General features: G+C 57.2%; 9 protein-coding genes across 9 annotated transcripts; 4 read left to right on the forward strand and 5 right to left on the reverse strand.

The window, feature by feature from the left end:
- Positions 1 to 786: 786 nt before the first annotated feature.
- On the reverse strand, positions 787 to 2,194 carry VTJ04DRAFT_2575 (uncharacterized protein; the record flags this gene model as incomplete). The annotated part of the gene is made up of 6 exons (XM_069360379.1): positions 787 to 967; positions 1,081 to 1,197; positions 1,279 to 1,358; positions 1,447 to 1,781; positions 1,883 to 1,930; positions 2,026 to 2,194. The coding sequence occupies 6 exons, from the start codon at positions 2,192 to 2,194 to the stop codon at positions 787 to 789; spliced, it is 930 nt and encodes a 309-aa protein (XP_069221096.1).
- A 663-nt stretch (positions 2,195 to 2,857) lies between these two features.
- VTJ04DRAFT_2576 (uncharacterized protein) lies at positions 2,858 to 4,720 on the reverse strand (the record flags this gene model as incomplete). The annotated part of the gene is made up of 3 exons (XM_069360380.1): positions 2,858 to 2,980; positions 3,042 to 4,080; positions 4,143 to 4,720. 3 exons carry the CDS (start codon positions 4,718 to 4,720, stop codon positions 2,858 to 2,860), a joined length of 1,740 nt encoding a protein of 579 aa, XP_069221097.1.
- Positions 4,721 to 5,393: 673 nt separating this feature from the next.
- On the forward strand, positions 5,394 to 6,836 carry VTJ04DRAFT_2577 (uncharacterized protein; the record flags this gene model as incomplete). The annotated part of the gene is made up of 1 exon (XM_069360381.1): positions 5,394 to 6,836. One exon carries the CDS (start codon positions 5,394 to 5,396, stop codon positions 6,834 to 6,836), a length of 1,443 nt encoding a protein of 480 aa, XP_069221098.1.
- A 5,730-nt stretch (positions 6,837 to 12,566) lies between these two features.
- Positions 12,567 to 13,205, forward strand: VTJ04DRAFT_2578 (uncharacterized protein; the record flags this gene model as incomplete). The annotated part of the gene is made up of 1 exon (XM_069360382.1): positions 12,567 to 13,205. The coding sequence occupies one exon, from the start codon at positions 12,567 to 12,569 to the stop codon at positions 13,203 to 13,205; it is 639 nt and encodes a 212-aa protein (XP_069221099.1).
- An 827-nt stretch (positions 13,206 to 14,032) lies between these two features.
- Positions 14,033 to 15,014, forward strand: VTJ04DRAFT_2579 (uncharacterized protein; the record flags this gene model as incomplete). The annotated part of the gene is made up of 4 exons (XM_069360383.1): positions 14,033 to 14,150; positions 14,211 to 14,379; positions 14,453 to 14,600; positions 14,673 to 15,014. 4 exons carry the CDS (start codon positions 14,033 to 14,035, stop codon positions 15,012 to 15,014), a joined length of 777 nt encoding a protein of 258 aa, XP_069221100.1.
- An 869-nt stretch (positions 15,015 to 15,883) lies between these two features.
- On the reverse strand, positions 15,884 to 22,114 carry VTJ04DRAFT_2580 (uncharacterized protein; the record flags this gene model as incomplete). The annotated part of the gene is made up of 2 exons (XM_069360385.1): positions 15,884 to 21,832; positions 22,076 to 22,114. 2 exons carry the CDS (start codon positions 22,112 to 22,114, stop codon positions 15,884 to 15,886), a joined length of 5,988 nt encoding a protein of 1,995 aa, XP_069221101.1.
- A 711-nt stretch (positions 22,115 to 22,825) lies between these two features.
- VTJ04DRAFT_2581 (uncharacterized protein) lies at positions 22,826 to 23,176 on the reverse strand (the record flags this gene model as incomplete). Its single annotated transcript, XM_069360386.1, has 1 exon — positions 22,826 to 23,176. The coding sequence occupies one exon, from the start codon at positions 23,174 to 23,176 to the stop codon at positions 22,826 to 22,828; it is 351 nt and encodes a 116-aa protein (XP_069221102.1).
- A 153-nt stretch (positions 23,177 to 23,329) lies between these two features.
- VTJ04DRAFT_2582 (uncharacterized protein) lies at positions 23,330 to 25,447 on the reverse strand (the record flags this gene model as incomplete). Its single annotated transcript, XM_069360387.1, has 3 exons — positions 23,330 to 24,291; positions 24,363 to 25,151; positions 25,444 to 25,447. The coding sequence occupies 3 exons, from the start codon at positions 25,445 to 25,447 to the stop codon at positions 23,330 to 23,332; spliced, it is 1,755 nt and encodes a 584-aa protein (XP_069221103.1).
- Positions 25,448 to 25,583: 136 nt separating this feature from the next.
- VTJ04DRAFT_2583 (uncharacterized protein) lies at positions 25,584 to 27,625 on the forward strand (the record flags this gene model as incomplete). Its single annotated transcript, XM_069360388.1, has 3 exons — positions 25,584 to 25,730; positions 26,999 to 27,084; positions 27,175 to 27,625. The coding sequence occupies 3 exons, from the start codon at positions 25,584 to 25,586 to the stop codon at positions 27,623 to 27,625; spliced, it is 684 nt and encodes a 227-aa protein (XP_069221104.1).
- Positions 27,626 to 27,631: the final 6 nt, after the last annotated feature.

A 27,631-nucleotide genomic window follows, 5' to 3' on the forward strand; every position in this document is an offset into this window, starting at 1 on the left:
AAGTGAACTCGAAATGGCCTGCGTTGGACATGCAGCATGCAAAGACTTGTAGGGCACCACCACACACACCCATGCTGTCGTCACATCGCCTCACCCCCTTCTCTGTACGCCACCATATGCAGCCATCACGAACGGGAAAGGTGTTGTGCCAGTGGTGTTGGGGAGCCCCGGGAATTCCGTCCATCTGTACGTATGGAGTATCTTGCCAACGTAAGTATTTCCCTGATTGTGTAAAGAGAGAGAGATGAAGGCAAGACTCACTAGTTCATTCATAAATACAGCCAGACATACAACTCCTCCTCACCTATGTACACATCCTTCACGTCTCAACTTCATATCAGCACATTCCACTGCAGTTGATCCAGTCGAATCCCAACCAAACACCTCCAGAGATTCTTCCGACTTGCAGCACCTCATCTAACCCACCTACTGCGGGAAGGGATCGGCTCCTTGCATGTAAATTTTGTCTCAACGAGCTGAAACTCGAGAGATAGACATCTGTTTCCACTCCATTCTGATATACTTCGAGATGGTAGTCACCTCGCTCGACCTCGGGTCTTATTAATGTAATACTGCCATACACTTGCGTACACAGAGAGAAATAGAGAGAGGCCAACGGAACACCTCAAAGCCCTCTGAACCTGTAGTCAGAAAGACGATGTGATACAGTTCCACACAATACAAAACCGCATGGCTCGGAGATCTCAAGTTCCAAGCAATCCTGTCTTTTCATATCTCTCCATCGTTCCTAGCGAGGTAAGGACTGGTCGGTATTCGGCCATTCAGTCAAATAACAGTGTACCCTCCATCCACCCTCAAATCCGCGCCCGTGACATAGCCTGACGCGTCCGATAGCAAAAACACGACCGGACCAGCAAGATCAGATGGCGCCCCCATCCTGCCCTGGGGAATGCGGGAGGTCCATTCACGTTTGAGGTCGGGGTTGTTGGTGAGGATGTTTTCGGTGCTGTTTTCCATCCGGAAATATCAACATAGTGTTTGGGTGTGGTTAGTTGATGCCTGTATGATACATACCTAGGGGGTTGCAGTAAAAACTGAACATGAGGTGACAAAACTTACAGCGCGGTTAACATATATCCCGGGGAGATGCAGTTCACGCGAATCCCGGCCTCGGCCCATTCGACGGCGAACGAGGAACAGAGCTGGCGGACGGCGGCTTTGGATGCGTTGTAGGGCCTGACATTACAGTCATATTTTGTTCCCCATGTTAGTTTCTCCGGTGCCAGGTAGAAGGAGATCATCTCATGTGGAACATACGCTTGCTGCTGCGGCACGTTCACGATGGAACCGCTCATACTACCAATGAGGACTATACTCCCCTTTTTCTTGCGAGACATCTATCGACAAGGGAACTCGGATCAGCAAACAGCCCAAACAAAAAGCAGGGAAAAGGCAGAAATAGCTAAAACAACAAGAGAAACGTACCAAATGCCTCGCCACCGCCGTAGCAAACAAATACGTCCCATCCACATTCACCCCCCAGAGCTTCCGCATCCTGTCGGGCGGGTAGTCGACGGCGGCAAAGTTCTCAACGAACCCCGCGGACGTGACCAGGCCGTTGATGGTTTTCCCTCCGTGCGCCTCGAGCACCTCGGCCAGGCAGGCGTCGACTGAAGCTGGGTCGGAGACGTCGACATAGTGGGCCGTTATCTTGGGGCATGGTTTGTTGTTGTTGTTGTTGTTGTTGTTGTTGTTGCTGTCCGGGCTTGACTGCTTGAAGTGCGCGGTCATGAGGCATGCTTGGGTTTTGGCTTCTTCGACTGTTTCCGGTGGAAATATAGTTTAGCATTCTACGTTGTTACTTCTTCGGAAACTTGGGATTCGGGAAATCACCAAGATGGATGAAGAGTTGCCCACTCACCATTGATGTCAACAATCGCGAGCTCCGCACCGCTGGCGACGATGCCGTCTGTGTCATGACGTTAGCACCATTCTCATTCACACCACGCTCCCCATACTGCAAATGAAGAAATAGCCCCAAGAAAGTTGGAAAGAGAAACCTACACCCCATCACCAACCCCAACCCCCTGGCTCCGCCAGTCACCACCACCAACTTGTCCTTCAACGAAAAACTCGCCAGGGCGGGCGTATCGGCCGTTGCTGTCTGGGTTGCCAGGGGTGTCAAACCCGGCGTGGTTGTCGGACCGGTGCCATCAGTGAGATGTGGCGGCATTGTTGAAGAGTGGTGGTTGGTTCTCGTCGGGGAAGGCTCGCAACGGCGGGTGGGTGTGTTTGTTTGGAATACTGGTGTTCGGTGGGGTTGTGTTCCACTCTGCAGGCGGGAAGAATCAAGGAGTCGGGGAGGCAATCCTTCCAGAGCTTGAGTTTAGGGCGTCAATTGGCGGTTTCTACGGGCGGTGGTCAAAGGATCGAAGGGAGATGCTCAAAAATGTACGTTGGGCTTTTCAACGTTAAGCTATAGTAGTCAATGAGGGGCAGTAGCCACATAAGATGATACATTCCAGGTTGGATGACTTGAAAAGGTGTGTATAAGAGGTACCTAATGTATGTACCAGCTCTGTGGTTGACAAGTCATCAACCCCTCGCTGGCAGAGGTCACGAGGGCAGCTAGCTATACCACTCAAGCCAAGGTGCCTAGCGGGTATATGCATACAGCGAGGCAGCTTGCTTCGACTAGTATGTATGTACATCTTGGGCTCACCATTCGCCATGATTGCAAGTTGAGGGTCCGCACAGAGATCTTGAGAACTCCATCATTCGTCTTCATATTCATAAATCTCTATATGGTTTGGGTATCCAAAGGGATAATGACCTCGATGCTTCAACACCTCGCCAAACTCACGCCAGGTCAGCATAACGTGTTAATGTCACCCACTTACATCCTGAAAACACCAAACTTCGTTTTCCCTGGAGGGACTTCATTCCGGCCACCCATGGCAGCATTCAGAGCCAGTCCCAAGTACTGGCGTGTATGTGCCGGAGGAATGACGCCATCGTCCTGAGAATCAACAGTCAGCAACAGAGGCTGCGGAGGGTCAATGGCAAAGGGATAAACTCACCCATAACCTCGCCGACGAAAACACGGCATCACTCTCCTTCTCAATCCGCTCCCTCAACCCAGTATCCGCCTTCTGTCCCACTGTTTCCATGACGCTCGCAAGCTGCTCGGCACCCATGACCGCAATGCGCGCCGCAGGCCACATCCACAAGAACCGCGGGCTGTATGCTCGCCCGCACATTCCGTAGTTCCCGGCGCCGTAGCTGCCGCCCACAACCACCGTGAACTTGGGCACATCGGCGCAAGCAACCGCCGTCACCAGCTTGGCGCCGTTCTTGGCAATGCCCTCGCGCTCAGCGTCGCGGCCGACCATAAATCCGCTGATGTTCTGGAGGAAGACCAGCGGGATCCCGCGCTGCGCACACAGCTCGATGAAATGGGCGCCCTTGAGGGCTGAGCTGCTGAAAAGAATGCCATTGTTGGCGACAATGCCCACTCGATGGCCGTAGATGCTGGCGAAGCCTGTGACGAGGGTGGTGCCGTAGTCGCGCTTGAACTCGGCGAAGGCGGAGCCGTCGACGATGCGCGTGATAACTTCGTGGATTGGGAGAGGTTTGCGCAGGTTCGTAGGGGCGATGCCGATGAGCTCAGCAGGATCGTAGAGCGGTTCGGCGTAAGATGGGGCTGGCTGGGAGGTTGTTTTTGTTGGCCAGTTCAAGTTCTTGATGCAACGACGGGCGAGCACGATGGCGTGGGCGTCATCGACGGCCAGGTAATCGGTAACACCGGAAACGGACGAATGCATTGCACCACCACCGAGCTCCTCCGGGCTGACAACCTCGCCGGTGGCGGCCTTGACGAGTGGTGGGCCAGCCAGGAAGATGTGGCCTTGGTCCTTCACGATAATGCTCTCGTCGCTCATGGCTGGAACATAGGCACCGCCAGCAGTGCAGGGGCCCATGACCACGGCGATCTGAGGAATGCCCTCGGCGGACATGCGGGCCTGGTTGTAGAAGATGCGGCCGAAGTGGTCACGGTCGGGGAAGACGTCTGCTTGGTGTGGTAGGTTCGCGCCGCCCGAATCTACAAGGTAGATGCACCTGTCGAGTGTGTGAGCAAATGTGCTGAAACTACCTTCCCTTGAAGCATCAGCATCACTCACGGGAGCTTGTTCTCCTGAGCCACTGCCTGAGCGCGCAGGTGTTTCTTGACCGTAATGGGATAGTAGGTGCCGCCCTTGACGGTGCTGTCGTTGGCGACAATCATGCACGGCACGCCTTCGACCACTCCCACACCGGTGATGATTCCGCCCGCGGGGACGTCGGCCTCCGGGTACAGCTCGTGGCCGGCCAAAGGGGACAGCTCCAAGAATGTGGTGCCGGGGTCGATGAGCGCCGTGACGCGATCGCGGGGCAGCATCTTTCCTCGAGCGAGATGCTTCTCCTTCGCCTTTGGAGGACCGCCCTGTTGGATGCGGCGGGTCAGCTCGTCGAGGCGGGCCATGGCCTCGCCCATGAGACGGGCGTTCTCTTTGAACTCATCAGAGCTGGTATCGATGGAGCTCTTGATGACAGAGACGGCATCGGCGTGGTGAGGGGTATTGAAGGTTGCAACAGCGCGGAGTTGAGGTCGTTGAAGGACAGACGAGGCGGAGCAACGAGGGCAGCGGGAAGTCAATTGCGGTCGCCCCAAGTGCCGCGAAAGCCGCAGCATCTCGCGCGGCCTCGTCGAGAGCGGCATTGGGGTTGTCTAGTGGCGGAGGGGTCAATTGAGTCGAGAGTCGGTCAAGCGGATGTCGATGTTGACACGGAGGACGGCGGTGTTATCGAGGTTCAGTCGGTTTGTTGAAGTCGGGATCAGATCAACCCGACTCTTCAAGCAAGTTGCGTCTGATGTCTCTCACATTACACAGTTCACAATGAGATGAATGGAGTTTGTTGTTCTGGAGATTAAGCTTCCCGTTCGTCCAAAGCCAATTGCCGTTGCCGGCACGCATCGAGTTGGCCGAGGCAAGCCGGCGACAACCGTCAGCCCCTGCCCAACGACGTCAGAGGCTTCCCCGCTCCTGCCCGGTCCAGCACTGCGCTTCCCCCCGGAAATTCCCCTGTCCCCGCTGGAACATCCCCTGCGGCAACGGGCACATGAACAGCAGAAACAGCCCTGGACAGCCCTGAGGCTCCCGGAGCGGGGAGACGCCCCGCCAACAGGGAATCATCGGCTTAAACAGTGGGCCTCGGTCAACCACAGCCAACCTACGTCTAAGTCGGGGGAAGGGGGAAACACATCTCACTGGACTCTCCAACTTTCATCACCGCCATTCTCGCCGCTGAACTCCCAAAAAAAAGCGTTCAGGTGGGAGATAACCCATCAATTCTTCTCATTGCTCCTCGTACATCGCCAAACACCTCCCAACATGTCGACAACAATACCCCGAGTAGCCCTGTCTCGCGCCGCCAGCGCTCCAAAGAGACTCCCTTTTGTCCGAGGCATTGCACATGCAGCCGCTCCGCCGAGGACAACGTCGAGGTCACGATTCACAGCAGCAGCAACCTCGCCGTCTATCACCACTCCGTCTGGTGCGGCGTCACTACCAGCAACAACCCTTCCCCGCCAACAACGTCGCCATGCCTCGTCCAAGCACCCCAAGGGCTTTGTCCCGCCAACCCCCGCCGACCTGGCCGAGCTCCGTGAGCGCGTCCAAGAGTTCACGCGCCGCGAGCTGACCGAGGAGGTCGCCGCTGCCGCTGACAAGAGCAACAACTTCCCTCCGGACATGTGGCGCAAGCTGGGAGACGCCGGCCTCCTGGGCATCACCGCGGACGAGGACGTCGGCGGATTGGGCATGGGCTACCAAGCGCACTGCGTGGTGATGGAGGAGTTGTCGCGGGCGAGCGGCGCCATCGCTCTCAGCTACGCCGCCCACTCTCAATTGTGCGTCAACCAGCTACAGCTTCACGGCACGCCTGAGCAGAAGCAGAAGTACCTCCCCGCGCTCATCGCCGGCGAGAAGGTTGGTGCGCTCGCCATGTCCGAGTCGGGCGCTGGCAGCGACGTCGTGTCGATGCGTAGCAACGCCACCGAAGTCGATGGCGGCTACCTGCTGCACGGCTCCAAGATGTGGATCACTAACGGCCCGGACGCCGACGTGATTGTCGTCTACGCAAAGACCAACCCCGAAGCCGGGTCCAAGGGCATCACCGCCTTCATCGTCGAGCCCAAATCCTCCCCGGGCTTCGCCTGTCTGCGCAAGCTCGACAAGATGGGCATGCGCGGCAGCAACACGGGCGAGCTGGTCTTCGACAACGTCTTCGTGCCGCGCGAGAACGTGCTCGGCCCCATCAACGGCGGCGTGCGCGTGCTCATGGAAGGTCTGGATCTCGAGCGCCTCGTCCTCTCGGCCGGCCCGCTGGGCCTGATGCAGGCCGCGCTGGACGTCGCCCTGCCCTACGCCCACCAGCGCAAACAGTTCGGCCAGCCCATCGCCCACTTCCAGCTCGTCCAGGGAAAGCTGGCAGATATGTACACCAAGCTGCAGGCGTCGCGGTCGTACACGTACGCGACGGCGCGCGCCGTCGACGAGGGCGGGCTGGCACCGGGCAGCGGCGCCGGCTCGAGTCTGTCGCGCGACTGCGCCGGCGCCATCCTCTACGCCGCCGAGCGCGCCACCGAGTGTGCCCTCGACGCAATCCAGATCCTCGGAGGCATGGGCTATACCGAGGACATGCCCGCGTCGCGCATCTTGAGGGATGCCAAGCTGTACGAGATTGGCGCCGGCACGAGCGAGGTGAGGAGGATGGTTATTGGGAGGTCGTTTAACAAGGAGTATGCGCACTTGGGTTGGGTTGGAGGAGTGTAGGCGGCATGGGGAGAAGTTCGGCGGACTGGCTGCTTGATGATTGGGGGCTGAGATAGGGATGATGGATGGGTGAGAGAAAGAAGGTGTGTGATTGAGTTTCTGGTTCGGATGTTTGGATAGACGAGAAGGCGGGTCAAGGAAAGAGTCCATCCTCCGGTGTAACTGGGCGCACAGTCATAGCATCCCATCGCGGGTTATGTGTCACATTGGCATGTATCCCAATCGCCATTCATGATGGATATCCCTTTCCCTGCTTTTCGCTCCATTGCTGGTCTTCCTCTCTATCTCTTCTCTCTTTCTGTGTCTTCTCCATATCATGTTCTATGTTTCTGTGGTTGCCTCACCATGGACGAGTGGGATGTATGTATGAAGAAAGGACCCGAAACCGGACAGGAATGGGCCGGCAGAACGATGAGAGAAAAGGGTGTACTTTTGTGCACTTCATGGATGATAGGGTGGTGCGATATAGGATGTAAGAGATGTCTGAGTGGCCCGACTTGCCTTGACCGACTGAATAGGTGCAGGCTCTATGACTCTCCGACCAACCCAATCTTCTGGTTGTCGTCACCGTTATGCCTTGAATCAGTGGTTACCCCTGTTTCCGATCTGGCAACCACAGGGCTTCTCCATGCCGTGCCGATGCTTAGTTCAAGACATTATTGATCCAGGAGGTTGTCGCGGTGCATCTTCCGACACTCACCGGCTAAGGGGCACAGTAGATCTCGGAAGAAGAAAGAAGGATGCATCCATTCCCTCTGTGGGCGACATTGAGTTGCAGATGGGATCGAACATCCGGGTCTGAGTTGTCCCAGGGAGTTGTGCAAGCTATGTGAATGCATCAATCTCAGGTACCTACCTGCAGCTGTGGTACTTATGGGTGCTGTAGGGACCTAGGTATCTCCTAAGTGCCTGGCTACCTAGGCATGTATCTATATTGTGTAAGCAGTTATGGTCTAGCAGTAGTGGAAATTCTAGATATGTCTATCCCTGAAACACTGTCCGCCACCGTCAACAAGCGTGCTCCTCAAATTCTCTGCTGTGTAAACAAACCTCCAAGTCGTCGTGGCCTCACTTGCTTCTGTGTAATGTCAAAGCATTGCACAACAACACGCGAGCTTGCCCTAGCTCAGTAGCACGAAATGTCTAGACCCTGTTCTCAAGTCCCCTCGGTGTCCAAGATGGTGTTGTGTCTAGTCACCAACTGGGTTCTGACTTGTTTACATTCAGACCCTGGTCGCAGACTTGGATAGGGGTGACAAGGCAGCCTACCATGTCACTTTCAGTATCAAACTCAGAGGTCCTGAATGTTTGTCTTTCTTGGCCGGGCGAATTCTCACCTCCCCATACATGCAATCCTTCCCCTCCCCCTTCCCCCAAGGCATTTGTGTCTGCCAGATGCCGTGCATACATCATCTCCCCCGCTGAGGACTCCGACGCCACAAGATGAGGGGAAAAGAGCACGGAGTTCACTCCGTCCGCCCGCCCGCACATGCGTCAGGTTTTTACCTCAAGTATGCAAGTAAAGGTAGGTAGGTAGGTAAGTAGGTAGGTATCCACCCCCGCCATCCAGTTCCCTCCCGTCCACCCGGCATCCGTCATCCGCCCTGCATCCTTCCCCTCAGTGTAACCGGGCTCCGTGGTGATTGGAGGCGCGGATCGCCATCGTGCATCCCCGGTGGTCCTCCCGCTTCTCGCCCATTGCAACGTTATTGCCGCTGCTGGCGCTGCTGAATTTGTTTGCTTGCTTCCAGGTTGCTTGCTTGACTGGCTTAACTTGCTTGGCTCTGGTGAGGATGATGCAGTTTATGTGCTTGTGAAGCCGGAAACGATTGCTGGTTGGGGATGAGGTTGGGCTAAGTTTTGGGTGTCGGTTTCGCTTAGCGGGCTGGCTGGGTTCCAGCTCCCGCTCGAGTTTTGGGAGGACGGGGTTATGGGGAGGGAGTGAACTTCTTGGGCCTTGCTGATGTGGTTGGTAGGGGGGTATTTGAAACGAGGTCTATAGTGAGTAGTATAGGAGGTAGTGTATTGCTGTGCCTCCAGGCGGCCTCTTTTCTCTTTATTAACTTCACAAGGTGTGTATATACATCATTCTTACCGTTGCCCTTTCTCACACCCATACCATAGCGATGACGGAGGTCATATGCCATTGCGGCTTCCTTTAACGCATGGTGAACATATTTCGCCCACCCGACACCCAAGAACCTGAACCTACTGTCTCACGTGGCGGTCTATCCGTGCAGAGCCCTCAGATGTAGGCATTAATATTCCCAAGCGCGGCTGCGACGTCGGTGTGAAATATTTGTTTTTTTTTCTCGCCACGTCCGTCACCCATCAACGTGTCATTGCCCAGCCTTGTGACTGTTCGTGGGGAGACGAACTAGCTTGATTAGATATAGAGGTGGTTTCTTACAGGTCGCCCAGCAAGCCACTGAAAGAAAATAGATGGGCAAACCAGCTGGAGGCCGCTTGGGGATCTGCTCCGTCTCAATGCCCAATATTGGTTCCTTCAAACAAACGAGGTTTCCAACCCGCGCTGATATGCACAAGCATGTTCCCGGAAAATCTGGCGGGAGTGCCTGGAGAGGCAACCCGGTGGTTTAGCTGCACCATTCGTTGACCGGCTCGGTCAGGTAGGTATATCAAACTTGAATTATATCCTCCTTTTTTGCCCCTGCTGAAACATGAGGCCATACGTCAACTCCGTCCACCCAGGTCCAGGGGTTGGCTGTGTTTCCGATCCCTTCCCGGCCGATCTATCATGATCTGTGCTGATCCAGCAGACGCCGACTGGCTCGGCAGATGGGGGTTGTAGCGATCTGCATCTGACTGTCCATCCGGGGAAAGGACCTGGGGTTGTATTGTCGTGGCCAACTTGGCACTTCTGAGAAATGCCCCCAATCCCGCGAGTACCTAAAAGTACCTCGAGATAGTATTCACAGGATATACTGCTACTAGTTCTTGTGCTGGTGGCGTCGCCAGCCCAGGGACTGACACACGGAACACAGCAACCCGCGGAAGCGGGACCAGGCGAGCGGGTTATCTTCCCGCGTATTGGGAAGCGAAGATCCCCGGCAGCCTCCAGGCCATCTACACTCCTCGGCATACTATACTTGGTGAGCGTGAGACCTCCGGCAGGCAAAGAAAAGACGGACCGAGACACAGACGAAATATCCGGGGGCTGACGAAGCTGAAATCTTGTTCTCTCGCTAACAACCAAACATGCTTCAGCGGCACAGCACTCTGCGTGGTCATGGAGATTGTGGCTGCGAGACGTCTACCGGATTGGGAAGTTTTACGCCTGTAGTGTATAGTGCTTGGTGGCCATGGAGGTCTAGGGCTGTGTTATGGGCCAACAGGTCAATTCCCATGAATCACACCGCAAAGTCCATGGCACCGAGATGCTGCTTTCTTATGCCTGAATTGATCAGCTACTTCACGGTTACCGGAGTAAGCATGAACCCCCATTACATGTACGGACTCAATGGCATGTTCGGGTTCGGACCAGGTCTCGCTCGACGGCGCCACATCTTCATGACCCATCTCACCGGTCATCCCGAGGGTCCGAGGTTGCCTCTTCTCCTGGACTTTTTCGCACGCCGAACGATCGGGTGCGGCAACCGGGCGGAGTGAGCACTCCAGGGGTCTTCGGAGTATCCCGGCCGGTGGCGGCCAGGTTAGAGCAAGGCTGATCCCGTTATTTGAGGGCCAGAAACAATCGTCACCGATTGTCTGGATTTGGATCCAATCGATGCAGCGGAATGCGTTCGGTTCGGAGGGTTTCCAAGGCGGCGGGAGCATTCCCAAACAACCCCCAGAACTTATCCGGTGTCTTGTTTGTGTGTCTTACCACTTTGCTCGACGTGCGTCTTAGTTGGGAAGCGATGGTTGGTGATCACACCAGAGTGCTCGGGGACAGATACGCATAGCCTGTCTGTACGAGCCCTCCACCACGCAGGTGGCTGAATCCTTCCAGGTAACAACACTGGGATTGACTACCTAAAAAGTGGAAAGCTGACATGTGCGTTCTCGCCTGGAACATTCGGTCGGAACCTGCCGGTCAGCTGGAAAAACTCGTGAGCCCGCAGACATGCCCTTTCAAGCCACCTACATGGCACACCATGCCATCTTGTTGACGATGTTGCATTACCTGTGGTGGGTGGCTCCGTACCATGGAAGGGAAAGCGGTCCCATCTCGTGGAGGAGGGGTGTATGAGTAGCGTTTTCTGAGCATGTAACAGCCTCCTGTACATATTTTGAGTATTTGTTTCCGAGATACCAGAGCCAGAGAGACAGAAGGGAACTGTAGTTGTTCCTGACAGGAAACATCACCAAAGCGAACTGGCATGTTTGGTGTGTAAGACAACGCTATGCACGCGGGGAGAAGGGACGTGCTGGAGAGCTAGCAGTGAAGAGGAAAACATAAAAACAAAAATAAATAAACAAGAAAGCAGTGATATAATTGGGACACCGCAGATATTGGGTGTAAAGCGGTCGACAGCCTCTGATCTGTGTGGTTTTGAGTCCGCTATGAAGCCGACACACGTATCCAACTTCCTGCCCGAAGCTGGTCACGTAAGTCAGGAGTATAGGGAGATCGAAGACGCCGCACAATGTTGGTCGGCTTCTGATGAAGACGAGCCATAGCCCCTGACGCCAGTCAGTCAAATATCTGCTCTGTCGAACTTGAAGAAGTTAGTAGGACCGTGTAAGAAATTGATGTTGAAATGGGATGAGACTTGCATCTCAAGGTGTGAGCGCGGCGCCAGGCTGGGCTCACCGGTCGACGGGGGGTTCGGGGGGTTGTCGCGCATCGGCCTCGCGTCAGGCTTCTCGGCAGTGCGCCGATTGCACCTCAGGCTGCTGTAATGGCAGGCAAAATGTCCAGAACCCACACACAAGATGCCCAACGTAGCATGTATGTACCTATGTATGTGCGAACGATGTTCCAGACAGGATGTAGGCATACGTATTTACCAGTCACATCAATCATCAATGTTTGAGCGGGGACGGAGGCCCGGGAGAATACGACATCCTTCTGCCGTCCCCATGTAGGTACAGACGAAACATGTATGGGAGCAGACCTCGGGGAACAGTTGACGGGAAGTTAGTCTTTTGTATGGAAGTATACGTACCGACATACTTACACATACAGACAGTCAAACATCACTAAGGTTCCTAGCGTCGATACACCCGATGCCCAGGATCTCGCCACGAGCGTGATTCGTCCCGGCTGGTGTTCTGCTGCATGCCGTCGGTGGTCGAGCATGCGCTCCCTGGCCGGAAACCCTCACCGGTCCCCCTTGGGGCCGCACGAGGCCACGAGGGGCGACGAACCTGGGACATGGTGCAGCCGCCGCCATGATTGGCCACACCCCCCCCTCGTCCGCAACGCTGCAAGGATGGAAAGGGAAGCAAGAGTAAAAACGATGTTCCTTTTTTGTTCCTTGCCGACGGCATCTGCACCAAGCGTCCTCTGTTGCTGCACCTGACTCGGTTTGGTATATAAAGGAATCATGGACTCTCGGCTTGTGCGCTGGTGTTGCTCAAGGAGTGGTAGTAGTACCACCTTGTTGTTCCACCGTCGTCAGCTCATGTGCTGCTGGTCAAACCGGCCTCAAGCCTTTCCATAGTCTCACTACAGCGCGCACCACCGAGCGCCATAAAGATATGACCCTCCTCTCGACTAGACAGCCAGAACCGGCGCCAAATCCTTCCCTCCCCTACACCACAATGACTCGGCCACGAGGAGAACCGGCGCCTGGGTGCCCCGAGTCCGAGCTCCGGCATTGGTTGGACGAGGTCGACAAGAGTATGAGCTTTCGACCTGCCGCCGCGCTGGGCATGTCGTGTGGGACGGTGACGATCGACCTCGAAGCGGGCAAGCTGCTCGTCATCTGGAACAACCGGCTCAAGCTGTACCAACTTCCCAAGGGGCGGCGAAACATCAACGAGGGCATGCTCCAGGCAGCGCTGCGCGAGACGTACGAGGAGACCGGGCTCCGGGTGCAACCGCTAAAGCTCGACATTGCGACGCGGGCGACGCCACCAAAGTCTGAACGGGCCGACACGTCTAAGAAGCCGCCAAACATCAACGAGGGCCATCCGAGTAACGAGTTTATCGGGGCGTGCCTGTACCCGGACCCCCAGTCCGAGACGGAGGCACTCAAAGTGGTCTACTTCTTCGCCGCCACGGCTAGCTGCACCGACCGGCCAGACTGGGGGACGCAGGAGGACTGGGAGAAGCTTGATGCCAAATGGATACCGCTATCCGAAGCGGCCACGACATTGCGCTTTTCTGCCGAGGTGCAGACGGTCCAGAAGGCAATCGACGACATCCGCAAGTCGGGCCTCAAGATTGCCGGTGAATAGCCGTCTGGAATTACACATTGCCCGGGAACTTGACGGAGGGATGGTGGACATGTGTTTGTCGGGGAGCGTCTTGCGACCAAGGCTCCCCTCTACATCTTTGTCTTTTTCATTTTATGTGTTTGCCATGACTTGACATTTTCCAAATCTGAGGATGTGCTGGGCGCATTTGGGCGGAGGTGGATATGACTGGTCGGGCGAGGAACGATGTGAAGGAAAAGAGGAGGAACATGGATAAGAAGAAGCTCAGGTCCTCCATGGAAGCGGAGCAAGAGGGGCACCATCATAGAACTCTCACGGTAATTTTGATTCCAATAATACCGTAACAACGGGCAACGCTGAGGTACAACGCATACAAGGCAGTCGAGCTTGTTCTAGAAGGTGGGGCATCCAGTGACATCAACGCCCCAGAGCTCCATTACAGGGCAGGAGCTACCCCGCATTTCCGAGGTTATCGACACGAGTTGTCGAGTGATAGAACCGTGGATGGAAGGAAGCAGCTGCCGGGTCGATCCCCTCCGCAGCCGTAGAATCTTGTAGATTGAGCTCCTTCCTTGGATCCAATTGACTTACTCCAACTTCAGAGTTTCCTTCTTCGCCTTCGACAATCCAACATCAACCCTTCAGGTATGCCCTCATTGAACCATCTCCGTCGTGCTGCCACCAGGACGGCGACTTCTCGCTCCCCATCTTCACTCTCCTCCTTGCGGTCCACTACTTACGCCCGCCATCTTTCCAGCATCCCGAATTTATCCGCCTCCTCGCGGTCCTACCACCAACACACCACCTTCGGCCCTCTCCCAAGGACTCTCCAAACCCCAATCGCCAACATGTCGACTATGCCGGCTACCTGCGGCCACAGCGTGGCTTGCTGCAACATTCCTCCCGTCGTCTCGACGGGCTATTCCCCGAAGGGTTCCTACAAGGAGTACGACGGCATGAAGACGTGTACGGAGTAGCCCCTTGCCAAGCTCACGTTCGTTGAGCGAGATGCCTAACAAGCCTCAGACGTGACCGGCCCGTCGGACGCCACCAAGGGCATCGTCGTCATCTACGACATCTTCGGCTATTTCGACCAAACTGTGCAGGGCGCCGACATCTTGGCCACCAGCCATGAGCAAAAGTACCAAGTCTTCATTCCGGACTGGTTCAAGGGCGAGCCGTGCCCCATTAGCTGGTGAGTTTGGAGGCCATTGGTAGCGCTCGCGAAACCAGACGGGATATCTGACCACGCCACCAATACCACCCAGGTATCCTCCGGACACCCCCGAGAAGCAAAAGGGCCTGACTGCCTTCTTCCAAAAGAACCCGCCTGGCGGCGTTGCTGATGCCCTGCCCGGCTTCGTTGAGAAGCTCAAGGCTGCCCATCCCGAAATCAAGTCCTGGGGTCTGCTCGGCGTAAGCCAATCCCATACCTCTCTCCTGTCCAACGACAATCCACTAACTAACCACCTCCTCCCCATCCAACAGTACTGCTGGGGCGGCAAAGTCGTCGCCCTCACCACCTCCCGCCCCGACACCAACCCCTTCGTGATCGGCGCTGAGATCCACCCAGCCATGGTCGACCCTTCCGAGGCCGAGGGCATCCGCGTCCCGCTGATCCTGCTCGCCTCCAAGGACGAGCCAGCCGAGACGGTGGCCCAGTTCGAGGCCAATCTGCGCAACGCCCCCGCCAAGCATGTCGAGACCTTCAAGGACCAGATCCACGGCTGGATGGCGGCTCGCTCTGACCTGTCGGATCCCCGCGTCCGCGAGGAGTATGCTCGGGGGTACAAGACGGTGTTGGATTTCTTTGCTAAGAACTGGTCGTGAGTTCCTTGTTCTTGCTGCTGCGTCACTTGCGTTTGATTAGCTTCGTTTCTGTGAAGGCCAGAACGGTACGGGGCTTGACGCCCTCTTCCGCTCATGGTGGATTGAAATACCGGGATGAGAGAGCGGAGAGGCTGACTGAGTCAAGGACTGAGGCTGCGGCTAGGCTGTAGCATTGCAGCGTAGCTACACGTGTATTTAGTAGTCGATACATGGAAAAACAAAATGAAAATGATGGATTGTCCTGACCGGCATTTTCCCTCCCTTTTGCATGACAGGACGAATATATTATCGACGTAGATCGGATGAACACAATCATTTCTGGACATATATCGCAATCGGGTGTGGTCAATGCATGAAAGGGATGTCGCATGGCAGATGAAGGGCTCATGGACTGTCTCTGGAATAGGGGTACTCGCTCCCCGTATATTCTCCGTCCATCGTTTAATGTGTTCTCCAGATTCTTAAAAATTCAACCCCCCTCCCCAAACTCTGCGCGCCGTTTCCAGTAACCTTTGATTGAAATCCCCCAGTCCTTAATTCCAATAACTCGATTGCCCGCCTGGTCGATAGCCAGGTTTATGTCCTTGACCCTTGTAATCACACATATGAAACCCAGACAGAAGAAAATCCTATCCTATCCTACACAAACACCCCCCCACCCCATGTTGAAATTAGAAATTCATCGGCCAGGCATGTAAGGTATGTATGGAAACCCAACTCCAACGCTTTCCTCCGGTATCGATAAAATACCAATTGCCATAACGACAGCAGAAAAAATCCCCCTGTAACTCTCATCATACATACATCCACCTCCCTCCCCTAACCGATATGAAGTGCAGATGAGTAACGCCACCTAGATAGGGTATGGACTAGGCGCTCATGCCAAACATCCTCCGAATCGACCCGAACCTCCTCCTCCTCGCCGCCGTCGACGACGTGGTCGCCCCCGTCGCGCCGGTCCCCGCCACCGACCCGTCCATGCTCATGTTCAAACTTGCCGCGTCTGTTGTTGCCGCTGCTGTTCCTCCTGCTGTTGGTGGAAGTGGCGACACCCGACCTCCCGGAACGACAATGGCTTCTCCTCCGGAGGGGGAGCGCGAGGCTGTAATGGTTGTGATGGCGCCCGTGGTCATCATGGAGTTTACCCTCCTCGGCTGCGGCTGCTGCTGGGGTTGCTGAGGCAGCGAAGATCGGCGCATGTGGAAGCCGAGGCTCTTCATGTGCAGGTGCAGGAATCCCCCTCCCCCTCCGCCGCCGCCGCCGCCGCCGCCGCTGCTGCTGCTGCTGAGGGTTCTTGTGCCTAAGTTGGAGGAGGTGTTGGCACCGATTATGGTGACGCGTCGCGGTGGGCGGGACGGAGAGGCGAAGGGGCTGTTGTCGGCTGTGTAGACGCGGCCGCCGTCGTCGTCGTCGTGGAGGATGTTGGTGCCGGTGGTGATTGCCTTGCCGGGGAGGTTGGAATCATCGACAAGGTCGGCTTCAGTCTGGCGAGCGTCGTCGTTGTTGTTGTTGCCACCGCTAGCGTCGTTGTTTGATGCAGCTACGTCATGAGCGGTGCCCGCATCCCCAACACTAACGGAGCCAGTAGCACTGGAAGGCGACCTTGCCAAACCCCCTTTCCCTGCCAACCGTGGATCCCGCTTCTTCAGCTTTGGGCTCTTCGCTGGACTCTTCGGGCTCTCCACGGTCTCGCGGTCGTCATCGAAATCCCCGTCTTTCAACCTCCGGATCTTCTCTAGCTCTTCGGGACTCCGCTCAAGCTTTGTGTCCCGGCGTGCTGCGCTCTCGGAAACTTGAGGACGTTCGATGCCGCCACGGTGTTTACGCGGCCGCAGGGCTGAGAGGAAGCTCCCGCGGCGACGTGTTGTTGTGTCTTTGGCCGGGAGGGAAGTGATGACGCCGGGCTGAGGAGCCAGAGTTGAAACTGCAGCAGGAGTGGTGGTAGAAGCGTTCGAGGCGACCCGGGCCAGGAGTGACCCACGACCGGAGCGGGCGCGGCGGAGGACAGCAGTATTCTTATTTGTGCCGGCAGCGACAGTTGTGTCGACAACGGGTTGAACTGGTTGAGGCACAGGGTTGATCTGCCGTTTCGCAGGGTCAGCTGCAGCGCGCTCAGCCGACTCTTCACTCTCCTCAAGCTCCTCCGGCAGCGCAGTGCTCGCGACAGACCCGCCTGACCGCAGTTGTAGCAGGAGTTGTTGGTGTTGGTAAGTCAGCTCACTAGCGGTAGAGGGACCAGTGGCCGGGGCGGGGGTGAGAGGCTCCTCCACTTCGTCGTCGCTGGAGTCCTCAAACCGACTGCGGAACCCCGACGACAAGACGCCCGCGTCGTCATCGTCATCGCTCGAATCAGCAAACCGGCTAGACCTCTTGTTTTGCTTCGTTTTCTTCTTCCCACTGAGGCCGAAGCTCGGCATCCGGAGGCTGGTCGGCCTCGCAGGAGTGGGTGAAGGGTCGCGCAGCGTTGTGCGCAGGTGCATCCCGGTCGTGTTGGCAGGAGGCGAGGCCGTGCTGGCAGGCGAGGCAGAACGCAACGAGAACCGTTTCGTCGGGCGCGCTGCATCATCCTGAACTGTCACAGGAGAAGGCTGTCGCAGAGACTGACGGAACCCGAACCCCTGACCCTTGGAGAGTCGGGATCGCTTGAAACTGCTCTCACTGCCCGTTGAACCGCGCCTGGTAAGCGGTGGTGGCTGAACAGCAGGCGCAGAATTTTCTGGAATGGTTTGCTGCTGAGCCTGAGTGATAGACCACTTGGGATGGGTCGCTTGTAGAGTTATCAAAGAGACGGGAGGAGCTGATGTTGACCGATCGCGAGTCTTTCGGGGCGAATCTCCCGACCTCATCGACTTGCGGAGTTTCGGACCATCCGAAGGCGCAGCAGCAGCCGCCGGTCGCTGTGGCTCTTCGCGGCGCATGGTTTTGCGCATTAACGGCACAACAGAGGGGGGTTGTTCAGCAGTCACCGAATCTTGTTCCGAGTCATAAACTGTCGTCGCTTTACTCTTTTGTTGCTGCGCCTGTTGTTGCTGCTGTTTCTGTTCCTGCTCCATCCGCACAAGCGCCGCAAGCGCCCGGCGTTCGGAGTTCCTGCGCTCAATGGATTTCTTCTTTCTCGGTTTCGGGTCACGCTCCACTTCGGCCTCGGTATCCTTGTCTGCTTCAATACCAGCCTCCTCAAGGGCTTCCCGTTGCAGCTGTGCGCGCTTCTCCGCGGAGAGGCTTCTCAAGAAAGCCTTTGCCTGTTCCCAGTCGACTTGAATTGGCTGCGGTGGCGGAGGTTGTGATTGCTGTGGTGTGAGGGTGGTAGCAGCTGGCCGCTGCTGTGAGTGAGAAGCGACAGGAGCTGGCTGCGGCTGTGGCTGCGGCTGTGGCTGCGACTGCTGCTGCTTCTGCGCTTCCTTCTGGCCTTGAGTCCGGACGGGACTCTCGGGCTTCAGAACCCCATCGCCAACATCAGCATTCGCCCCCGAACCTTGTGCCGGGACGGGCTTTTGAGGAGCGCTCTCCACGACAGCATCCAGTGACAAGAACCCGCCTCCGCCTTCAACTTCTGAGAGGTCCTCGTATGCATCACTCCAAACTTCGCTCGAGGAATCGCTATCCGTATCTTGTTTCGGCACTTGCAGAGGAGGCTGGGCGGCGTCGGTGGTGGCGGCAGCGGCCGGTTTGGTCGTCGGCTGGGCCGGCTCGTCCTCGGGGAATCCACCAGGCACGTCGGGAAGAAGGCTATCACGAACCGTGGCGACAGGCTTGACGTCAACTTCAGTCGTTGGGACTGGTGTGGGTGCGGAGACGGAGAGAGCCGGGACCTGGGGTTTCAACTCCGGTTCTGGCTGTGGCTCTGGCGGTGGCACGGGTGCAGGTTCCTCAACAGTCGGTAGCGATGTCGTCGCCTTTTCTGTCACGGCACCAGTTGAGGAGGTGCTGTCGGCACTGGCTTGATTTGTCGACCGACTAGAATTAGAGACCAGGGGGAAGGCACGGGGCTGTGTGCCCGTCTGAATGGTGGTGGTAGTCGCCTGCGGCACCTCGACATCAACGTGAGACTGGGGCTCAAACACAGAGCTAACCAGCGACTCCGTGTCTGAACTGTCGCTCAAGAATCCCGTGCCCTCAACGCTTGTCACCACCGGCGGGAGAGGCTCGTTGGGGTCATGCTGAGGCAGCGACCAAGATTGTACCTCCTTCTCCTTTTCCTTCCCGATGCCCGTCGATACCAGCGCAGCACCAATAGCATGGTCATTACTCACACCGAGCGACGGACTAGGCAACAACGCCGCTCCTGAGTTCGTCGCATGGGCGTGATTGCTTTGAACAGGCGTATCCTCCCACCTAATCTCCCCTCTCGGTCTCACAAGTGGCCGCTCTTGTACCCTCTCCGGGCTAGGATCTCTCGGCTTGCGATCCCGCACACTCCCAAAGCTGGGTAGGGCCGGGCGCGGTGTCATGACAATATCATCATCGTCGTCGTGCTCGTGACCATCGTCATCGTGGTGCCTTCCGCGTCTGCCCCGGCCTCGGGTGAGGCTTGAGAGCCAACTGTGCTTGGAGTGGTGAGTGCTGCTGTGCGAAGAGCTGGGGCTACTGTTGGCCGAGTGATCCCCTCCAACAGCAACAGCAGCAGAGTCGCCTGGTCCGCCATCGCCGGAATCATCACAAAAGCTGACTCTCACGGACTTCTTCCTTGCTGGCGGAGCAGGGATTTGGTCCGATGTTTCGGACGCGTTATCACCTGCAGCTGACGGCGAACCACCCGGAGGGCTTGCGTGATGTTTCAGGGCTGACTTGCGTGGAGACACGGATCGGGGCGGTGGCGAGTGCCTCACTGTCAGGTTTTGTTGAACGGGCCCGAAGTGAGCTTGCCGCACAGGGCTGTTCGAGTGGTTCCGCTCTCGCGAAACGTGGGCAGCGCGGCTGCGGTCGATGGGGAGTTCAGATGGATGCGACTTGCTCTCGAAAGACGAGTTGACGCTGGTAGCAACGTTGGCGTGGGATATTGTCGAGGTGTCGAAAAGGGAGCGTTGCGAGGCGTGGTTCTGTGGTGTCGCCGGTGGCTGGGTAATTAGGACCTCGGGACCTCTTGAGACAGGGCTGGCGGCATCCAAGGCAGCAGATGGTTTGGGGAGCTGTTTGTCTTCGTCCGTCTCGGGCTCAGACACTTCCTCGACGACAGAAGGCTTTCGCCGCATGGCAAGAACGCCCACGCTCGACACGACGGTGGTAGGCGGGACATATACTTTGGGCAGGTCAACCTGGACAGGTTCAGGGACATGCATAGGGAGGTGCTCCTGAAGAGCGATCTGTGTCCCAGTCCCCGGCCCGGCGACAGCCTTCGTGGCAGCGACCTCTCCGTCTCGCCGCACCGCCGCGTTCTCTGGAAGACCTACCATAACCGCACGCTGTTCCTGAACTGTAGCCACCCCCGGAACCGGCCTCGGCGCGACTTGAGCTTTAGGTTGTTGCGTCTCGGCCGCACGAGCTGTCTTCCGCATGGTACCAGCAGCGAGATGGGTTCCCGCTGTGTCCCGAGATCTGCGCTTTTTGCGAGGCACAGAACCTGTAAGATGCTGTGAAGACGGTTGTGGCGCGCCACTGATCCCACTGGCCTGAACCTGTTCGACGGCAAGCAATTCCGCTTGACGAACCATCCTCCGCGAGTTTGGGTCGTACACCAACGTCTGATCGGAAACGGAAGGTTTGGCTGCAGTTGTAGGTGTTGTGGCTGTTGACGCTCCCCCAAGCGCCAGATCCCCCGAACCTTGTCTCGCTGGTTGGCGCGAGCGAGTTTTGCTATCCATTGATATCTGCTGTGGTTGTTGTTGTGATTCTTGATGCTGCGGTTGTTGTATATAAGGGATATTTCCAGTTGAGGAACCACCCTCTCCAACTGCAGGGAAACTCGCCCCATTCGTCGTCGCAGCCGCTGCAGCTGCAGCGGCCGATGATGCTCTCCTCACCCTCGTCGGATACGAGAAATTGATCGAAGACGACGAGCTTACCGGCCTTAACGGACTCGAAGGCGCGTTTTGGTCGGCGGTGATGACGGTAGGGGTCGGCTCTGGTGCCTGCGGCTGCACCTGAATCTGCGACTGCAACTGAGGCCGTGAGTGCCGAATCTTGGGTGACGACGGCTGGCTGGCCGGTGGACTAGCCATAGCCGGGTCGGTGCGGCGGATGGCACTGAGATCGCCGACGCGGGCGCCAGTGAACCATCCCGGCGCATCTCCCGACGCAAGCTTCTGAGAAGCGACTCGCACAGGGGGGTTCATCCCACCAGTCTGAAGGTTGATGGTGGATGTGGACAGACGAGGGGAGCTCGCGGAGGTTTGTTGCTTGGCATCCACGGCGACGCCGGCAGTCGGAGTGGTGGCGGCGGCATTCACACTACTTGGAATAGCCGGCACAGGAGGGGGAATATCGGTGGTGCTTAATGAGCGTCGTGGTGAACGGCCGCCGGGACCACCGGCGGTAGTTGCAAGACCAGGGCGCGGGCCGTGCGGACTCGGGGTTCGAAAGGTGCGCTCGGCCATGGAGCTGGAACTGTTTCGCCTCTGCAGGCCGGCAGCCGGTGGAAGTTGGACGTTGGTATCGGAGCCAGCGGTGGCAGAAGAGGCGACCGAGGCGCTACGACGCAGTGTCCGTTTTGTTTGGACATTGGCGACATTGATAGGGGTGGTGGGACGGGCGCGGAGAGCGGCGGCGGCGGCGGAGGCAGCAGCCGACAGCTGTGAATTGGATTCATGGCGGCGAAAGACAGCGGCGGCGGCCGTCGCAGCATTGGGGTTCGCGGTCGCGGCAGTCAAAGGTGGCGGCTGCTGTTGTGGTTGTTGTCGTGGGCGCGACATAGCGCCGATGATATGATTAGCGTCTCGTCCGATATACAGCGCAGCTCATCTGAACATGATCATAGGGAGTATTTGAAACAGGGGAACACTGTAGCAGTAAAATCCCAAGATCAGGGGCCAACACGACAGCAACGACGAAAGTTGGATTGCAGATCCATCGTCATGAACCATCGGTGTTTGAACAGCAAGGAAGGAAACACAATGACGACATACCGGATGCGGCGCGCGCTGGTGCCGACGGGAGCCAAACATCCTTGCAGACACTTTGGCGCGCCCGGGCGATGGGAAGGGGTCATGGGCTCGTCGGGGCTGTCATACGGGGAAACTGGAAGAAAGCAAGGACCGCGATCGGGGATTTACACTGTATGGTCGCGACCTGAACCCCGAGGTGGTGATGGAGTGGGAGAAGAATTGGATGCAGGATTGATGAGATGAGGGAGCTGAGAAAGCCCTCTCGAGCTGTTGCCGTTCCAGATTCGGTAGCAGCGTAATTTCTTCCCACTGGGCCATTTGCGGTAGCGGCTGCTGCCAACGGAGACGGCAGAGCAAGAAAGCATGACATTTGATGCCGCTAGGCGGCTTCACACCCCTGGCTTGCGACCGACGCAATGATACCAACCAGGGTGCCGGGATTGTACCGTACAGTATCTGCAACCCACTGTGAGTTAGCCTGGCCAATCATTGCATGTTCAGCGTGTAAATCTTACCAAGGGCGATGTATTGTGTTACTGAATGAGACATACAAGCTTGGCACATGAAATGGTGCCGCGTGGCTGTCGTCAGAGCCTCTGGTTGCACCTCACCTCATCACAGCTCACTTCATGAACCTCAGCTAGGCACACCAATATCTGTCGCTGACCTTGGCATGTTGTGCTACCTAGGTGTTGTATACTTGTGCAGTGTGTTCTCTCATGAGTCGGTAGGTACTACAGTAAGTGACATGTGTTCAGAAAGAAGGGAGGATCAGATGAGGACAAGAGATGAGAGAGAGAGAGGAACAAGATCGAGCGAGCCACCAGAGTGTAGAGCATTTCGCCCATGTCTCCATGATGTGTCCTTGACCCAACGGTGAACCCGGTCCATGTACATAGGGAGTACGTATGCTCTGGTAGCCTCTTCCACTCCCTTTCTCTTTTCCTCCTTCGCCCATCCGAGTCCGGCGCTCTGTGACGAACTTGATCTAGATCTTCTTTTCTCCCCTCCATCCATCATGTCCCCTTGTCCTTTGCGGATCGGCAGGACCCTGGCTGTCGAAGCCCAGCCCAAGTCCACTTTGCATCGTGGATGAAGGAAGAGAAGCACCAAGTCCGCCATCTTCAGCCACCGTCCCTTCTTTATCTCCAACCATCCCTGCTGTCTTCCATTCTCTCCTGCCCTCCAAAGCACCGCTCACCAACTCATTGCGCTCAAGCAACTCCTCCTATGGATGGCCATCCGTGCCTCAAAACACTGCCGGGACCTAGGCGACTACGTCCCTCCTCCATCGTGCCCTACCGATGCCCCGCTGAATGAGTCTGATCCACGGCTATGATGCTGTGAATGATGGCGAAGGTGAGGGTCATGATGAGGATGGATCTGCTCGTTCTCCACAATCTCATCCTCATCCACCTCATACTCCTCGTCCTCATAGTACTCATCCTCGTCATCATAATACTCATCACCCTGGCCGCTATGGGCGTAATGATCTCCAGCGACCCCGCGACTGTCGGCATGATGATGCAAGTCCTGCGCGCCGCCGGCATGACTGTTCTTGCCGGGCAGTTTGCTGTTCTTCTTGCCCTTATGTTTGCCCTTCTTCATGCGCTCCCACTGCGCCCTGCGCTGCTCCTCCAGCTGCTTTTGCTTGCGTTCTTTGATTTCGTACGCTCGCACCAACGCCTCGGGCGGGTGTCCAAAGATCCACTCATATTCGCAGAAGTGGCAGATCCAGATATCCTCAGGCTTGGGCGGGTGGCGCTTGTTGTACAGCTGGGTTGCCCGCCGGCGCTCCTCGGCCATCGCCAGGTAGCTCTTGCTCCGGCGGCGAGTGCTCTTGCGCGGGGGGGTCGCGTGAGGGGTCTCTGGGCCAGCGGCGCTGCCGGCGACGCCGTTCCGTGAATGCGCGTCCTTGGTGGCGCTCAGATCGGCAGAGGGAGGGGTCGTCGCTGAATTCTGTCCCGGGGTAGCCGGTGGTGCTCGAGGCCAATTTTCCTTGCCTGGTGCCGTCGGGCTGGTGGCACTTTGCTGTGGCATGGTGTTAAGTCTGTTGCGGTCGGAGCCGGGCCACGTCAATCCACTGGGCGCTGACTCGCATGTGAAAGTAAACTGTGTGGTGGCCGGGCTGCGCTTGGTCGATGATTGTTGCAGAAGGCTGATATTCTCTTGCCCGTGGTGCGGCGGAAGCTTCTCGGCGTTCGCAATGGCATTCGAAATAATACCCGTGCTTTCGCCTTTTAGACACCAAACTTGGTCAGCCACTCCATCCTCTCAACTCTCGCCCGAAAAACGAAATCTGCCTCACCTGTCCCGGCGGACCAAGAGCCCGGGCGCGCCTTGCCTGTCCTCCTTGCCCAGCTGTTTGTCGAATCGTAAAGAGGTCGAAGAGGGCTCTTTCCGCTGCGGGGTCGTCCGAAGCGGCCTCGACCCGGCCCCGGAACGTTGTGAGCGCTCGACGTCAGACTACCTGAATAGTACGACGAAGACGACGTGGCCGTGGTTTCTTGACCCTCAACGAACCGACCGCTCGTAGGAACGACAACAGCCCCGACGTTCAGTTCGTTCCCACCGTGGACCCCACCTGGCGCCGAGTCCCCAGCAGTCGGTATTTTCCGCTTTTTATTATTAGTATTCTCGAAAAGATCGTAGCCGTCAGCCGAAGATGCAGCTGAGGCGCCGAGAAGAGAATCCGAATATCGGCTTTGGTCTGGCTTAGGGCGGGAAACGAGCTCTCCGTGCTGCGCGGTCGACCCGATAGCCTTCGAATGCCCGTTGGCAGTGTCGGCACCCTCGGGTTGGTGTGCTGTCCCGTTAACCTTGGCTTGACGTTGCTCGGAAGGTGATGACGTATCGCGGTTAGTCGACGATGCGGGGTCGGTTCGATCTTCCGTCGGTAACGGGCATGGGTAGGAGAAGAGCGAAGGGGTGCTCTGCGGGACGGGCGGGTACTGGATCGAATCGGCGACCTCTGGAGAAAGGCGTTCCCTCAGTCGGCGCTTTGGCAGCGGCCGAATGGGACGGTTTGGGAAGAGAGATGACGAGGCAGGCTCATCACCCATCTTGGAAGAAGGTTGGTCGGTTCCTAACTGAGGTGCTGCGAGGCAGCGGGTCAGCACCAGAAAAAGAAGCCAAGCCAAGAGGATGGCCCAAGCGCAGAGCATCATCCACATGGCGAAATGTTATTCCATGGGTCTCAGGAAGTGGCAGGATTGTTGGGATCAGAGGGTTCGGAGAAATTTTGGGCTTTGATGGTGGGGTTGGAAACTCCCAGGCAGAAAGAAACAAAATCAGATGAGCAACAGAACAGGTAGGTACGCGTGTCGCGTATGCGAGAGAGTGCGGCCGAGTGAAGAAAAACAAATACAAACTCGCATCCATCCACGTACCCATCCTGAACTCATAGTAGGTGGTATGAAAACCGAGCAGAGCGGCAATTGTCGGCAGCTGGTGAGAGGATCAACCCTTGTCCGATCGAGCGCGAGCGAAACGTCAAATCGACACGCGAGCAAGCAGCGAGCGAGAGAAGATGTCTTGGAGCTTGTTTCTTGACGGCGTCGACACCGGGACTGACCGGGACGGCCAGATGAGCGACGGTGCCGACGAGGGGACGTGGAGGGGAAACGGTCGGGTCACACTTGAGCAAACGATCGCTGGTGACGTCTCCGAATCCTTGGTACGGCCGAGTCAGTTATCGAGTTTGCAACGCAGCGTCTCGAGAACAAACGATGCGAAGAAGCGTCAGGCTTTGGACGGCATCACTGAACGTCGTCGGCGAGGGACGGGGCGGGGTGTGTGTGGGTGTGCGGCGGCGGAGGGGAGGGGAACGGGATGCTCCGAGAAACCTGGCCGGACCCGCGGGCTCAAACTGGACATGTCCAGGGGTGGGCAAGCCCGAGTTTGGGTCGGCGCGGCAGCGGAGGGCCACCCACCTTCTTGGCTTTATTCTCCTGACCCTTCGACCGAGCGAGGCAGAACAAGAAGAGACGAGGGGTTTGCGAGGTGGACGCGCGGTTGACGAAGGACGAGCCCAAGGATCAAAGACAGATGTACAGGAGGCAAAGGCGGCGGAGGAAGAGCCAAACGGAGGATCGAAATGCTTGAAATGGCTCGGCGAGGTGTCTTGTGGATTCTACGGTTGGGGCTTGTGGCCGAGATTGTGGATGTGTTGTGCGTCGGGTGGACTGCGGAGTGCAGGCTGGATGGATGTTCGCTCGTCTGGACAAGTCGGTACCCCAGGGAATTACATAAGCCACCACGGCGCCCCTCGCTAAGCCCGATAACTTGCCAGTTGGGGCGGAACGGAGGGCAAAGGAGGGAGGGCAAGCAGGACAGAGCAGCCACCAGCCACTCTGACACGGCCTAAAGGGAGCGCCGGCCCGGTACGGAGTTACTAGGTCCCGGAAAGCACTCCGAGGCATGCGCTGGGCAAGTCGTCCGGGGGGTTCATGGATAATCCGGTCCGTCCCTGAGGCGCGGCGACCTGGGCCCCTCCCGGTCTCTTCCATCCACCTGCACCCCTAACCCTCCGTGGGTGTCAGAGGACGATTGGTGGCCTTTGTCTCTGGGAAGAAACTTCCGTCTCTTTCTGTCACTTCAATGAGAGACGCAATCCTTCCAGAAACACAACTCTAGAAGTACACTGTCCGGCCCTGTAAGCTGTTATTCATTTGTTATTTTTTTCGGCATTTTAGCTCTGTGTTGCGACCTCAAGTGAACTTTGCCGGCATTCTGCCGCCGCCGCAATCCGTGTTCCCCTCGTCCCGCACTGTCTGCAGGGAGTGATGTCATGGCCCCAGCTCCCTGCCCAGACCTGGCCCAATTTGGCCGGGCCGTCTCGGAGATGAAGAATCCACACTGTGCCCGAGCAGAAAGCTTCCCTCCCCAGTGCCTGGTTCCAGTTGCAAACCGAGAGAGCCCCGCACGAGGTACAGCCCAGTGCAGCAGTCGCCGCTCGCGTTCCGGCCAAAAATTGCTGCGCGGAACCAGCAGCCACTGCTCCAGCCAGCCAGTGGCCTGGTCGGGCCCCGGTCCACAGTGAGGGAAGCGCCGCCAAACCATGATCTCCCACTCTCGACTCCAACTTCTTTTTGTTCCGAACCACTTTCTGTCCCCGTCAGCCACCACACCACACGCACCACACCTCCTTCTGTCGTATCCTCCAGTTTGCCTGGGCCGAAATTTTGTCTCTCCTGCGACTCCAGCCATGATATTCAGCTGCAATTCTGTTTTACTCCCTGTGACTTCCCTCTACGCATCGCAGGCCTGACCTGGACATTCTCTGCCGCGCGCACACACCCAGACCTTCTCCTTTTCCCTGTCGCCCTCCTCTCCCTTCCTGTCTCCTCCTCTCCTGACCGCAGCATCACACTTGTGTGTTCTATTCCACTTTGCGAACACGTTCGCACATTGATATTCCGTGCGATTGACCTCAACCTCGACGTTTCTCATCATCTTCTCCAAGGGGCAGCGAGCCACCCCATCGCGTCCACGGCCGCGTCCGAGCCACGCCTGCCCATGCCGCCGTCTCTTCCCACGACGACCACAACTCATTTCCCACTCTCATCCTAACATCCA

This window comes from Mycothermus thermophilus (genome assembly GCF_041956435.1).
Source record: "Mycothermus thermophilus strain CBS 625.91 unplaced genomic scaffold VTJ04scaffold_2, whole genome shotgun sequence".
Lineage (NCBI taxonomy): Eukaryota > Fungi > Ascomycota > Sordariomycetes > Sordariales > Chaetomiaceae > Mycothermus > Mycothermus thermophilus.